Consider the following 15662-nt stretch of genomic DNA (forward strand, 5'->3'; position numbering starts at 1 on the left):
AAGGGTTTCACATAGCAGCACCAGGACAGGGATCAAGAGACTCAGGGTAAAGACAGTTTAATTCATTTGCAAATATCAACAGGGAAGCTCTAGGACTAGATCTGTGTGCTTACTGGAAATAAACAGCAAGGGAAAAAGGAAATTCCAAGGAAGAGAAGGATTAAAAATTACATGTTGAATAGGCAGGTTGCCACTGGCAAACTGTGATTATATCACCTGAGAACAAGGCAAATGAGCTCGGGAGTCTGAAATCCAACTGTGGCAACTTAAAAACCAGCCCACTAAACTTAAGAATAAATGTGGTGATGAAAATTTGAGACATTTCTGTTTGAAAACACAGGCTAAAAAATATTCTAAATCTCAAATACATGCCAATCAAAACCCACAAATAGATTAAAAGTGCATTAAGTGCATTAAACAGCACAGTGGAGAAAACAAAGAATTATCAGATGTGAAGACAAGATTTGAAGACATAAATCATAAAATTGTGAGTCAAAAATAAAACAAAAATTCACAAAATGAAACAGAGAGAAACCCAGAATCAAATGAAATCGAAGTACACAAATCCACAAATCCACAGGTCACAGGCTGAGGAAGAGAAGGACAAAAATGCTTCCATCCTTGCTGACTACAAGCAAGGCAGGGAGAAGATCCTGACACTGTACTTGAAGTCAAGGACAGGTAAAAGGAGCTGGTCATGATAAAAAAGTGCATTAAACTTTTAACTTTGAAGGGTGTGAGCAAAAATTCAAAGCACCAGAGGAAGAACTGAAAGGCCAGTTAGAAGAATAGACCCAAAATTTTTGTGTCATTGAGAAGAGGCCAAGAAAACTAAGCAGAATAGTAAATGGGTCAAAATACGGATTGTTACTCTTTAGAAAGAGTCAAGAACACTCATATTTTGATGGGAAATACCCGGGAAAAACAGCATTAGGCACAAAAATACAAGAGTTAAACAATTGAAAGACTTGTTATAAAAATACGAGGAAGTGTAAATCAAGAAAGAGGAACTACTAGAGGAAAACCCAAAGACAATGACAAGGTCCTCACAATAAATGTAATGCAGAAGTAGCATGTCCCAATGAAGCAGATAGTGGTGAAAAAAAAACCCTCTCAATAGCTCCACTGTGAATTGAACGGAGGAGATGAAGAGCAAGCAAAGGGGCTGCTGAAAGAGCAGCAGTTGAAAAGTCAAAGGAACTTTCCTGTGACCCTGGCAGAACACTTGCAAGGTCAGGAGGAATTTAAAAAGCAGAATGGGAACATAAAAGCAAGCTTTAAAGAGTGAAAAGGAGGAGGATAAATGGAAGAAGTCTCCAACCTCCAAACAGGTTCAGACTAATAAAAAGGAGTTAAAGAATCTAGAGAACACGTAGGTGCAGGGAAACAACTGAGCTGATCAGGTAGTTCAGGAGACCACTCTAAAATCCGGGTGTTTCTAGAGCTACAACTCGTTAAGATTAAAGAATGAAGCAAAAAAGAGTGGTAAAAAGTGTGTAAATGTGGATACTGATCTTGTGAAAAGAATTACATGCTCAAACCTTCTGTCTGTATCTGGTTATTTGACATGCTGGAAATTTTCCACCAGCCACTGCCAAAACTATCTTGAAAATCATTGGGGCCGCTGTCTGACAAAGTTGCATATAGAAAGTTTCCAACAGGTAAATTCTGGAAAGCTCCAACATGTAGTTCTCAGAAGGAACTTCAAGTAACTATCTGATCATGATGTCACATCACCAATTATATATCACAGTGTTGATGAGGTCCCAGTGGATTTGGGATGTCACAATGAGCTTGTAATATCACAATGATATGTCCGACTTCAGTTGCTACTAGTTCACAATGAATTCAATGTTCAAAATGTTCAAGGAAGGAGTATGATATCTAAAATATGAGGTCATGATGAAGTATGGAGGTCAGTCTGGCCATCACCTTATTGGCCACATGGTTGATTGTGGGGTCTACCATTTTGGTTTCATGCTGGGGGAAGAAAACCCCCTGCATATCACCTAACTCCAAGGTAATGTGCATGACCATATCCCTGGAGACAGGTGTGGGTACTTGGCTGGTAGGTAACTGAATTTGATTGGACTGGGAATTTCGTGATGATCTGAACTCTGCACCGACCTACTCAGGTCTGAACCAGCTTAGACATCATTATGTCATGCCAATTGTCTCACTTATCTTGCCCTGTATCTTGTCTCCTGGCTAAGCTTCGGTCATCATTGCAGCCCAATTAAGCTATCCATAATATTGTTTGCATGGTTTTTGTTTTTTATTTCTCTTTAGCATGTTTCCTAGCTGTATTACTTTTATTTGCTTGCTGTCGGTCTTTGTAACAATTGGCTACCTGCAACCTGTAAGTTCTGTTATAAATGTTACAATATACTATATTACAAAATGAGGCTTCTGGAATGATTTCCCTTACAGCAATTAAAGTGTTCAGAAAACACTATGGGACAGTGATATCACAATGAAAATGTGGTCAAAATATCATGTCATAATAATGTTTTGAAGTCACCATTAGCTCTTGATGCTTACTGTGATGAGATCACAGTAGGTTTGAGATGTCACAAAGAGGTATGGACATCAAAATGGTATACAGGATCACAATTTTCACTAACTCATAATGAATATATGAGTTCACAGAAGAACTGTGATGTCTCTAATGTAGGTATTGTGAAAAATGTGATGAAGTGCTAGCAGGTTTCTGATTTCACTATGTGTCAGAATGGTCATGACATCTGGCAGTGTGATGTCAGAGTGGCCTTGATATCACAGAAGATGTCTTTTTTAACATGTCATTTCTGAAATATTATCAGTTTGAAAACAAATTATTGGCTCACAAATTGAAAACAAATTATTAGCCTAAAGTATCACATGGCAAAGAAAGGTTGTGAAGAAGACAGGTTTGTGATGGCACAGTGGGTTACTGATATCATTATGCCCATGTGATGTCACAATGGTGATTAGTTCACAATGGGTTTCTGTTAACACACATGCCACATTTGGACTGGGAATTTCGTGATGATCTGAACTCTGCACCGACCTACTTAGGTCTGAACCAGCTTAGACATCATTATGTCATGCAGAATAGGCATTTACAATGTGGCTATGATGTCACAATGCAATAAGATGTCATAGGGTGTGATATGATTGTAAGTTTTGTGATATCACAATGATCTGATGCTATCATAAGGACAATGTGAGACAGTTGTTGTCACAAAAGATTTTGATGTTATAATGGCTGGTTGAATCTCAATTGTCTGTAATTCACAATGAATATATGGGTATACTAGAGACTATTGTGTCACAAAGGACATGTGTTTTTTAGAAGTGCTTTGTGGTCCTAATAGTTTTAATCAACATCTCTCATAGAAAAAAGTTTTATTGTTTCAATGCAAAGTCCAAGACTTTAGACTCACATGATGTACCATAATATTAAAGAGAGCTTGGTCAGATGTGAAAAATACACGCAGCTTGGTTATGGAGACAGACCTGAGCTCTCAAAATTGTCCTTAGCAGTAGCTACAGCAGCTGCTACCATTGCCACCTCATCAACAAATACAGCCCAGAACACAGTCACCAAAAGTGGTGTGTGTGCAGATTATAGTCACCACCAGCAAAAACTGACAAGGAGCAAACATCTTCATCCTGCTCACCACAGACATTTGCAGACCATAGATGGCCTGGAAACCCATGGAAAGATGTGAGTACCACACAAGGAAGACTTTCTTAATCCTTTCCACAGAGCAAGAGTGAGAAAGTAGATACTCCCCAACCACAGGAGGAGAAATCCACCTTGATACTGACAAGGACATGGCAGAACACCCGATACTAAGACCTTTGAAGAAACCAGTATGAGCCATTTAACAGATCAAAGGAAACTGACATGTCAGATTCAGATCCAGGCAAGGAGAAAGATATACTTTCCAGGCAGAGGAATCTCTGCCCGTAGATGACTGACTTTCATCACTGGATAAGAGGCTATCCCACCACAATGTAGCACAGTAAGTAGACCTAGATGCCTGAGAGTAAAAGAAAAAAAAATTGGAAAGTCTAAATAAAAATCCTGAAAATGGCTCCAGGCTGGGCTCTATGAGTGTCTCAGGAGCTAGCCCTCAGGGAAAAACTATACATTCTGACAGGCCTCAACAATTACCCTGAGCCTAGCGCCATCAGAGCAACCCCAAGCTAGAAGAAACAGCCATCTCTCTCTTTTGTGATACTCAAAGGAAATCACCATTCCATTGCACTAACCTGGGAAGGTGTTATAAAATCTCTAGTAAGGAAGAGTTTGTTTTGCCTGCTGAAACAAACTGATTTAAGAAATCAATGAAGCCTCAGGAAAATCAAAAACTGTAAGCAAACCAGAGCACCAATAAACTGGTTAAGGTCTCAGGGGAGATAGAATATCCTGCCCCCCCCCCCAAAAAAAATGGAAGAACACTTTTGTCCATCTATTTTTAGAATTTTTAAAAAATTGTTTTCTAATTTTTCATCATTTCTAGTTTTTTATTGTTTTTATTTTTTTATCTTGGTACTTTTGTGCTTCCTTTGCTATATTTAATAGCTGTTCAATTCATCTTCAGATATATATCCATATGCAATTATTTGACCTTATTCTTAATTGTGCACATACTAATTAATGTATTGATTACTTAATTCACAAACATTCATTAACTCCCTCAGTTGTACTATTCCTTTATACATTTTAAGTGTTTCATTTTAAAATGTTTCCTTTTTCCTTTTTCCTTCTCCTGTATCTCCCTTCTCCTTTACTTCTATCCATTACCTCTCTCAGCATTTAGGTATTGTGTTTTCTTTCTCCCTTTCCATCCCCATATGTCTCTAATTTTATTTTCTCCTCACAATTCTCCCTGAACTTACTAATTTCTGGTCCTCTGACTTCTTCTTTGATTTTCTTAGTCTTTGTATCCCTAGTTGTTTGTTGGGAACTAGATTGTATCTAATGAACTGGATTGTATATGTCCTTAGTTTGACTGTGTTAAACAATTTGTGCAACTATAGAGCTTAGTTTGATGATTTCCTAAAGCAGTTTGCTAGCACAGTATTGGTTTGCCTTCATACAAAATTTGGCAGAACACGGTGGAGAAAGACAAGAAAAATGGTATGGCCAGGTATCTCTACTCCCACTAACAATGAGTGGGAGTCCTTATATTGGGGTTCATTTCGCCTAACATCAACTTATCTGACCGTTTCAGCTTGTTTCAGAAGTATACTAGTTAATGCAAATAAGGAAAACCATGAGACCTATTTTTCTTTGAGCCTGGCTTGCTTCACTTAATATAATTTTTTCCAAGTTCTTCTATTTCCTAACAAATGTGGCAATGGCATTCTTTCTGAGGGAGGCAGAGAATTCCATTGTGTCTATATTTCACATTTTCTTGATCCATTCATCTATTAAGGGGCATCTGAGGTGGTTCTATATCGTAGTTATCATAAATAATGCTGTAATAAAAATAGTTGTGCTAGTAACTTTAATATGGTCTTGGTCTTGTTTGTGATTCTTCAGGTAAATGCCCAAAAGTGGGATTGCTGGGTCAAGGGAGGTCTATATGGAGGCTTTTGTGGAACCTCCAGTACTACTTTCCAAATTGGTTGAACAAATTTACAAGTCAAGCTCTCAAATATTTTTTCTAATATATTTATGATTTTTTTGTTGATTTGCCTGCCGCCCTCATTGAAAAACCCCTGTTTTCATTGTATTTGTTCAGGGGAAGGGGAAAACCAATTGTTTAAACAGGGATACAGGTGGACCCATTGCAACAATGAAATGTACAAGACCTAATGTTGAAAAACGAATTTTAAAACATTAGTGCAGAAGTGGTGGTGGGATAGGAAAATATGGGAAGATGAAACAAAGGAGGAGGCAATAATGAGTGATAAGAAATATAATCATTAATTGCTTATGTAATTTTAACCCCTCTGTATAATATTTTCACAATAAAAATAATTTAATAAATAAATATAATAATCCAGAGAAGAATTCCCCAAATCCTCTACAAACACTACTGATACATATGTTGAATGAAAAGTTTGAAAGACTGCAAAAGACTCTAGGTGAACGTGATAGGAAAATGCAAGAGCATGATGAGGCCAAGGAAAGAATAATACAAGAGTTAATGAGCCTGAGAGGCTGATCAAAGAGTAATTGAGGAATTGCATGAGCAAGATGAGAAAAAAAATGATTAATAGATGCATTAATGGAATCCATAAACAGAAAGTTTGGGCAATCCCTAGAGGCTACAAAGGAAATGCTGGGTGAAGCCCAATGAAAGGAAAGTTTGTCCAATTAACTTATAACCAATCAAGAGATTTTAGAGTACATACTGAAAACAATATTAAGAAGATAAAGAAGTCCATACAAGACGTAAAACAAAGCTCCAACAAAGAATCTGAAGCCATCAAATCTGACCAATTAGAAGAAAAGGAAATCAGAATTCAATAAAAAAAAGCCTAGAGAGTAGGTTAGTTTGTGAAGGGGATTCATTCTCTGGGACTGAAGACAGCCTTGACACTATAAAAAAAAGTACAAATCTAAGAAATATGATAGATCTATTCAATAGTTAGAAGAGACCACTAAAAGGCCTAATTTAAAGCTAATGGTTGTAGAGGAAGGCTAAGAGAAGTGAAACATCTAGGACATTTATTTAACAGGATCCTAGCAGAGAACTTCCCAAACATGCAAAATGATAGGTCCATTAAACACAAGAAGACTTTAGAACACCAGATAGAACAGACCAGAATTGAACATCCCTCTGTCACATTGTAATCCACACAGGATGAATTGAGACAAAGGAAAGGCTGATTAAAGCTTTCAGGGAGAAAAATTAATCACCTATAAATGGAAACCAATCAGAATAATTTCAGAATTCTCAGCAGAGTCAATGAAAGTAAAAGTGGCTCAGGCTCTGGGTTTGATTCCCTAGCACCACATAAACAAAAAGAAAAATACTGGAAGGGGCCCTGTGGCTCAAGTGGTAGAGCACTAGCCTTGAGCTGAAGAGCTGAGAGACAGTGCCAAGGCCCAGAATTCAGCCACCATAAACAGGTGGGAGTTGAAATCCAAATGTCAGGTACAAGGGACTTCAAGTTAAAATTAGCAAGAAGAGATAAAGAATATCATCACATATTCATTAAGGGATCTCGCCTTCAGAAGTATATTACAATTTGAAATATCTGTTCCCCAAAAAACAGAGGACCCAAATTAATCCAAGGAACACTACTTGCCCTAAAATCTCATATAAATTGAAAGACATTAATTATTGGGGACTTTAAATCACCAGTATCCTAGCTGGATAGAACAACACAGCAAAACTCAAGAGAGAAACCTCAGATATAAAGAACTGCATAGCTCAACTAGACTTAACAGACATGTACAGAATAAAACACCCATCAGCATCTGAATACATATTCTTCTCAGCAGCTCATGGAACATTCTCCAAAATAGATCACATTTTAGGTTACAAAGAAAATTTGCCCAGATTCAGAGAGATGGAAATTATCCCCTGCATTCTCTCAAACCACAATAAGAATTCAACACCAAAAGCCACCCAAGAAAATCCTGTAACACATGAAGGCTGAACAACACCTTCTTGAACCACCAGTCGGTCATGGAACACATTATAATGGACATTTAAATGCTCATGATATTTAACAAAAATGAACACACAAATTACCAGCTCCTCTGGGACACAGCAAAGCTAGTACTCAGATGCAAGTGTATTGCTGAGTCCATATACCAACAAAGTGGAGAGATTTGAAAACCAATAATTTGACAATTCTGCCAAGGGCTATCTACAAATTTAAGGCCTATCAATGTTTCCACATCATTCATCAATGAAATAGAAGAAGCAATCCCCAAATTCACATGCAACACTGAATAACAAAAGCAATCTTTTGCAGAAATAACAGTGCTGGGAGAATATCAATACAAAGTTTCAAATTCCAATACAAAGCTATAGTAATCAAAGCAGCTTTTTTCCTGGCACAAGAATAGACCTGAGGTACAATGCTATTGAACTGAAGACCCAGAAATGAACCCCCAGAACTGTAGCTGCCTAAACTTGTATTAGGGAGCTAAAACAATATAATGGATGAAAGACAGCCTCTTCTGTAAATGCTGCTTTCCAAATTTAGTAAACAAAAAACCTGAACCTAAATTCTCATATATCACCCTGTACCAGAATCAACTCCAAATGGATCAAAGACTTCACCATGAAAGCAGACACATGAAAACATTAGAGGAAGGAATAGGAGTTATTCTAGGGTTCCTTGACAATGGACAAATTTTTCTGAAGAAAGACCCAGAAACACAAATACTCAAAGAAAAGGTTGGACAAAAGGGATTTCGTGCAACAGCATACTTCTGCAGGGGAAAGTACATAGCTACCAAAATCAAAGGAAAGCCCAGAGATTGTGAACAAATCTTCATTACCCATCCAACAGACAAGGATCTCTTACCTAAAATATAATTAGAACTCACAAAATTGAACCCAACACCAACAAATTCTCAAAGAAACAGCCGCCCCACTAATAAATGGGTTAAAGACTTGCAGAGAAACTATAACAAGTGAGAAAAAACCACTTGTTTCGCTACCTTGGTGTTGATTTCACTTAAAATCATCTTATCTGGTCAATATGTACATAGCATTTGACTTTTTCTGCTTGCTCAGACATATACCAGTTATAGCAAATAAATTGTTTCTTTCTTTTTTTTCTTTTTTTTTTCTTTGTATGTTCCTCCCCTACAGTATAACCCCTGTTTTCACTGTATAAAATGTTGGTGCCCTGCATCTTCACTAATTTGGGGAGAGAAAAATAGTTTATATAGGGATACAGTTGCCCATTGTAACAATGACATCTACAAGGCACTTTGTTGAAAAAGGAACTTTACAATAGGTGTGTGGTCGGGGGAGAATGTAGTTGTGGAGGCGGAAGGGATGGTAGGAGAAAAACAAAGGAAGAGGCAATGTTTGGTAGGAAATATACTCATTACCTTGCTCAGGTAACTGTTACCCCTCTGTACAGTATTCTTTCTTTATTGTGAAAATAACGTACAAAAGGTTTACAATTACATGGGCAATGAAATGAGTGCATTTCTACTTAAGCATTGTTGCATCCTTCTTTGTTTCCCCTTCCTATCCCTTCCCATTTCCTCCCACAAAACTCATTCACCCTGCATACCCCTCTGACAAAGTTGAAAACTTCGTTTTTCGACATATCTTGTACATCTCGTTGTTGCAATGGGTCCACGTGTAGTCCAATTTAAACAATTTGTTTTTCCCTTCCCCTCCACAAATTATACTAACATCAAATACAGTGAAAACAGGGGTGATACCGTCTTCAAGAGTCCAACAAAACAACAAAAAAATCTATAAAATATGTTAGAAACAATAGCAAGAAAGAAAAAAAACATTTAGGTCCTTATCTTGGAGTTCATTTCGCCTAACATCAACTTGTCTTAACATATCTGCTTATTTCAGACATACTAAGTACTACAAATGTGGGAAACAATGGGACCTATTTTTCTTTTATTTTTTTGAATCTATTTTTCTTTGTGCCTGGCTTACTTCACTTAATATAATTTTTTTCCAAGTCTTTGCATTTCTAGCAAATGGAGCAATGTCATTTTTTCTGATGGAAGAATTGAATTCCATTGTATATATATATATATATATACCACATTTTCTTGATCCATTCTTCTAATGAGGATCATCTACTTTAGAATACAGTATGGAGGTTCCTCAAAAGACTCCACGTAGAACTCCTCTATGACCCAGCAATCCAACTTTTGGGCATTTACCCAAATGATCACAATCAAGACAATAGTAAATCTACCATCACAACTATGTTTACTGCAGCATTATTTACCATAGCTAAGATATATACAGTATTCTTACAATAAAAAAAAAAAAAACTTATGGCCAACAGACACGTGAAGAAATGCTCAACTTCTCTAGCCACAAAAGACATGCAAATCAACATAACATTGAGATTCCACATCACCTATGATCAAGAAATCTAATCAAAGATCCTGGAATGGATGTGGCCAAATGTATACCTTATTTCATTTTTGGTGGGAGCATTAACTTGTTCAACTACCTTTGAAAGGAGTATGGAAGCTACTCAAAGGACAATGCATAGAGCTCACACATCATCTAGAAATCCCATGTTTGGCCATTGGCACAAATGAACACAAACAAGGCCATAAAACAGCTATCAGCATAAGAATGTTTATCACAGCATTATTCATCCCCAAAACCTCAGTAGATGAACTGATCAAAAAAGTGTGATAGATAGATAGAGAGAGGGAGAATATATTTTATTGAATATATATTTCAAATGTGTAAACATGTATATATATATATATATATACGTGTTTATATATATATAAACACATATTTATATATGTATATATGTATATGTATGTATATAGATGCATATATATGTATATTGAATACATTATTCATATAGTAGATGTGTATATATATTCATATATTGTATATATTGTATATGTATTGTATATGCATATATAGTGTATATAATATATACTTCTATATATTTGTATATATAATATATACAATATTTGAATAATACATATATTTATATATACAATATGTAGTACATATTATATAATTATAAATGATAATATGACATAAAATATATCAAATATATTATATAAAATACATAATAAACATACTATCATTTCTATATATACATATTTATAGATATAAATATATGTAATATATAATATGTAATACGTAATATAATATATAGGTATATATAGATATATACATATAATACATAAGCATATATATTATATATAATATGTATTTGTATATATATTATATATAAATATGTCATATAATTATATACTTAGATGATATATATTTTATTTAATATATAATATGTAATATATTCTGTATATTTATATAAAATATATATACCTATGTATATATATCTGCCTATATTTATATACCTAAATTTTATAGGTATATATCTGTATATATTCTTTATATTAACATATATACCTAAATATTATATGTATATGTCTGTATATATACCTATATATTATATATGACATATGTAATATATGTATATATACATATTATATGTATTCATATTATGTATATATCTATATATACGTGTTATATATATTAAATATTTCATAATTGACATTACATATTTATGAATTATATATAATATATTTTATATATAACTATATAATTTTTATTATATAGGTACCTACATGTATATACCTATATATGCATATAGATATATTTTATAGAATATTTATTATATAGGTTTACATATATTATATATATAATATATAGGTACATATGTATAAATTTTACATTATCGTAATAATTCTTAATAGTGTACTCATTATTTTACTCATGTAACTCAAACATCTTTGGGTTATTGTTTTTGAGGTCTAGAAAGAATGTCAATGCCACATTTGTTAGGAAATAAAAATACTTAGAATAAATTATATAAAGTAATGTAAACCAGGGCCAAAAAATATAGGTCCCATGGTTTCCCTTATGTGCAATAACTAGTATATTTCTAAGAGAAACAGAAACGGTCAAATAAGTTGATGATAGGTGAAATGAAGTGCAAGATAGGGACCCAAACGTTTTTTTTTCTTTTTTGCGATTGTTTCTAACACATTTATAAGATGATTTTTTTTTTTGCTTTGTATTTCCCTCCTCCATAACATCACCCCTGTTTTCATTGTATTTGCTGTTGGTATACTTTGTGGAGGAGAAAGAAAAAAATGTTTAAATAGGAATACAGGTGGAAACATTGCAATGAGATATGCAAGATGTTATGTCGAAAATGAACTTTACGACTTTGGACAGGCGTGGGGGTGCGGGTGGGGGATTGGGAAGGGGTAAGCGAGGCAGGCGAGCAGAGTCAGGGAGTGGGGATAAGAAATGGGAAGGGATGGGAAGTTGAAACAAAGGAGGAAGCAACAATGCTTGATAAGAAAGGTACTCATTACCTTGCCCATGTAATTGTAATCCCTGTGTACAGAATTTTCAAAGTAAAAATAAATAAATAGAATAAATATCTTTGGACAATATCTTTACAATGAAGTATATAACGAAATAAGTTAGAACTTCATAACATGGCTTACAACCCATGACTTTGGAGACATCACAGCCCTTTTGTAAACATTTGTGCATTAATGACAATTAAGTTTTGGCATTCCATTGTGACATCACCAACCAATTGTGGCTTCACATATGTATTGTGATTTCAACATGCTTGTGACACCACCAGCTAATTGTGACATTAAAACATTATTATATCATATTTTTACATCACGTTGCCATTATGTTATATCTGCCCATTGTGTTTTCACAAACCTAGTATGTTCTCATAATATTTTAAAAATTCCTGGCCTTTGGGACTCCCAGCTCTTTCCTTGAACTCCTGTACTCCTGTACTAGGAGCAAATAAAATTGAAGAAGTACTTGTGTTATGTCAATCTCACTTTTTTAAAATGCAAACACAATTTGACCTAATCACCCGCTCATATAACAAACCCATTATGATGTTACATTGCCATTTTGAAATCATGATCACATTGTGATGATTATAGGTTTGTGAAAACCCCATGGGACAGTAATATCACCCTGACAATGTGATGTCACAATATCATGTCATGATTACTTCTTAGCATATGAATATTTCTTAGCTCCTTGGAATAAACATAAGTCCTCCTTGCCATTGTGAACTAGTGACAATTGAGATCAGATATGCCAGGGTAATATCACAAACCCCTTGTTACATCATCAATATTTGGACATCACATTCCTGGTATGACACCATCAGCTCATTTTGACCTCACAATACTACAATTTCATGATAGTATTTTGATATTACATATGCATTGTTACATCATACATCCAATATGGATGTGTATCATATGAAATCCTATTATTTCAAATGTGACATGTGTCTTGTTATCAGAAACCCATTGTGACTGCATAAGCATTGTGGTATCAATAATCCATTGTGACATCACAAAGTCCTGTTCTAATAATTTTGGTAAAATGTTACCTTTGTGATATCTTAGGCCATTTGTAAGCTCATTATCTGTTTTCGACTTCCTAACATTTCATGTGTGACATGTCATAGAAAACGACTGTGACACCATGACTTCTAACATAACACTGCCAGATGTCATGAACATTGTGTCACATAGCGACATCACAAACCTCTTTGGACTTTATCGCATTTGTGTTGAGACCTGCATTTGGAGATATCCCAATCCCTTTTTGAACTTATGTATTTATTTAGAATAAATGACAATAGAGATCTACCATGACATTTTGATTTCAGCATCCCATTGTGACCTCAGAAACCTGCTGTGACCTCATCACAATTATGGCATCAACAACTATTTATGACATCAAAACAATATGTCATGGTATGGTGACATCACATTTTATTGTGATATCATTGCCCCATTTTGTTTTCACAAACCTATTTTAACTCCATCACATGTTAGATGTTAGAAAACTGATGTACTTTGGGACTTCTAACTCCTTCCTTGAAAGCAGATAATCATTGTAAAATAGTAGCAATTGAAATCAGACCTGTGATTGAAATATTACAAGTGTGGTCACATCATTATCCTATTGTTGATGTCATAACCACTGTGACATCACAAAAACATTTTGACATCATATTGTAATTGTGACATGATTATCACATTGAGACATCCCAACCTGTTAAGACCTCTCAGAACCATTGAAAAAAACACAAGGCCTCCTTTGTGACATCAAAGTCCCTTTATTTACTTATTTCCTCATTGTGGATTAAGGACAACACACCTTCCATTGCAACATCAGAAACCTATAGTGACCTCATCACAGTATGGCATCACAAGCTTGTCCCCTCATCATAACTTTTGAAATGCTGCCAGTGTGATACTTAGGCCCTTTGTGAGCTCATATTCTGTTTTCAAGCACATAATATTTATGACATGTGATACTGTACAAACACTGTGACATCATGAAAATTGTGACATAACGTTGTCAGAGGTCATGACCAATTTGCCTCATGTTGACCATCATAAGCTTGTTAGTAATTCATCACATTCCTGCCAACACATGCCTTTGGAGACCTCACAAATCCTTTCTGATCTCATATAATCATTGGCAGTTGACAACCCATAGGGACATCACAAAATTCTTGTGACATCTTCAACATTATGACATCAACAAATAATTGTGACATTACATAATCATGACACATCATATTGCCATTGTGATATTTCTGTTCCATTGGGTTTTCACAAACATTATGACTTTACAACACTTTAGAAAATTCATAGGCTTTGGGACTTTAAGTTCCATATGTACTTGTATGTTATGACCCATAAAATCAAGACAATCCTTGCAGACACCTTTAAGATAACAAATTTATTTACAATAGAATAGGACCTGCAGCTACCTTGTACTGGACTAGTTACCCAGAGACATGAGCAGCTGCGACCACCTCAGACCACCAATGGGAAGCTCTTTATTAATTGGTCTTCAAAACAAGAACCGCCCAAATTAAAATCTCCAAAGCTCCAAACTTCAAAGGGCAAGGCTTTTTTCTTTTCCCTTCCTCCCACCTTTTCTACACACCTTTCCTATCTTCCAGGTTCTTCTCCTTTCCCCTTCCATCTTAACTCTCTTTCCTCCCAGGGCTTTCCCATCCTGCTGTCTCAACAATATCTTCGGATATTTGTGTATTTACAGGTGCTAATAGGTCATAATAGATTTAGGATATCACAATGGGATCATGATGTCATAACAACAACCTGATGTCACAATGCGTTTGTGATGTCACAAATAACTTTGAAATATCACAATTCCATGTCCAAATTCAATTGCTATGAGGATACAAGTTCAAAGAAGGACTGTAAAGTTACAATGGCGAATTTTCTAAAAGATTATAAGGTCATAATTCATGAAATCACAAAGGGACAGTGATATTTTGATGGAAAGTTGTCAAAATACCATTTCATAATAACGTTTTTATGTCACAATGAGTTGGCAATGCCCTAATGGTGATGAAGTTACAATAGGTTTATGAAGTAACAATGTGTTGATGTCACAATGGCATTCTGGATCTCAATTTTCATTAATTCACAATTAGTATATGGGCTCAAAAATGGACTCTGATGGCTCTAAAGACATGTTTTGTTACAAATGTGATGAAGTCCTAACAAGTGTGTGATGCACTAGGTTGCACAGTGATGATGTCTGACAGTGTGGAGTCACAGTGGGCATGTTACAGTGGATTTCTGAAATCACATATATCAGAAATATTATGAGGCTGAAAATAGATTATGAGCTCACAAAGGCCTAAGATATCATAATGGAACCATTTCAACAAAAATATTGGGACAGGACAGGTTTATGACATCACAGTGTGTTAGTGATATCACAATAGCTTGTAATATCACAAAGAGATTTTGATGTCACAATGGTTATGAGGTTACAGTTGGTTTCTAATATCAACCAATATGCATTACATTTAAAACAGAATGAAATTACTGAATAGGTATTCATAATTAGTCTATGGTCTTACAATGACAACTAGATGTCATAATGGCATGATCTCATTAGAGT

At 35.1% G+C, this 15662-nt stretch overlaps 1 protein-coding gene across 1 annotated transcript in view; it reads left to right on the plus strand.

The window, feature by feature from the left end:
- Positions 1-3428: 3428 nt before the first annotated feature.
- Positions 3429-15662, plus strand: part of LOC122099794 — a 55789-nt gene continuing 43555 nt past the window's right edge. The window contains 1 exon segment of the mRNA XM_042670320.1: positions 3429-3709. Within this exon segment, the coding sequence (XP_042526254.1) occupies positions 3429-3709 (281 nt within the window).

The sequence above is a fragment of the Dipodomys spectabilis genome, unplaced genomic scaffold (assembly GCF_019054845.1).
Source record: "Dipodomys spectabilis isolate Male_0828 unplaced genomic scaffold, ASM1905484v1 ptg000533l, whole genome shotgun sequence".
Taxonomy (NCBI): domain Eukaryota; kingdom Metazoa; phylum Chordata; class Mammalia; order Rodentia; family Heteromyidae; genus Dipodomys; species Dipodomys spectabilis.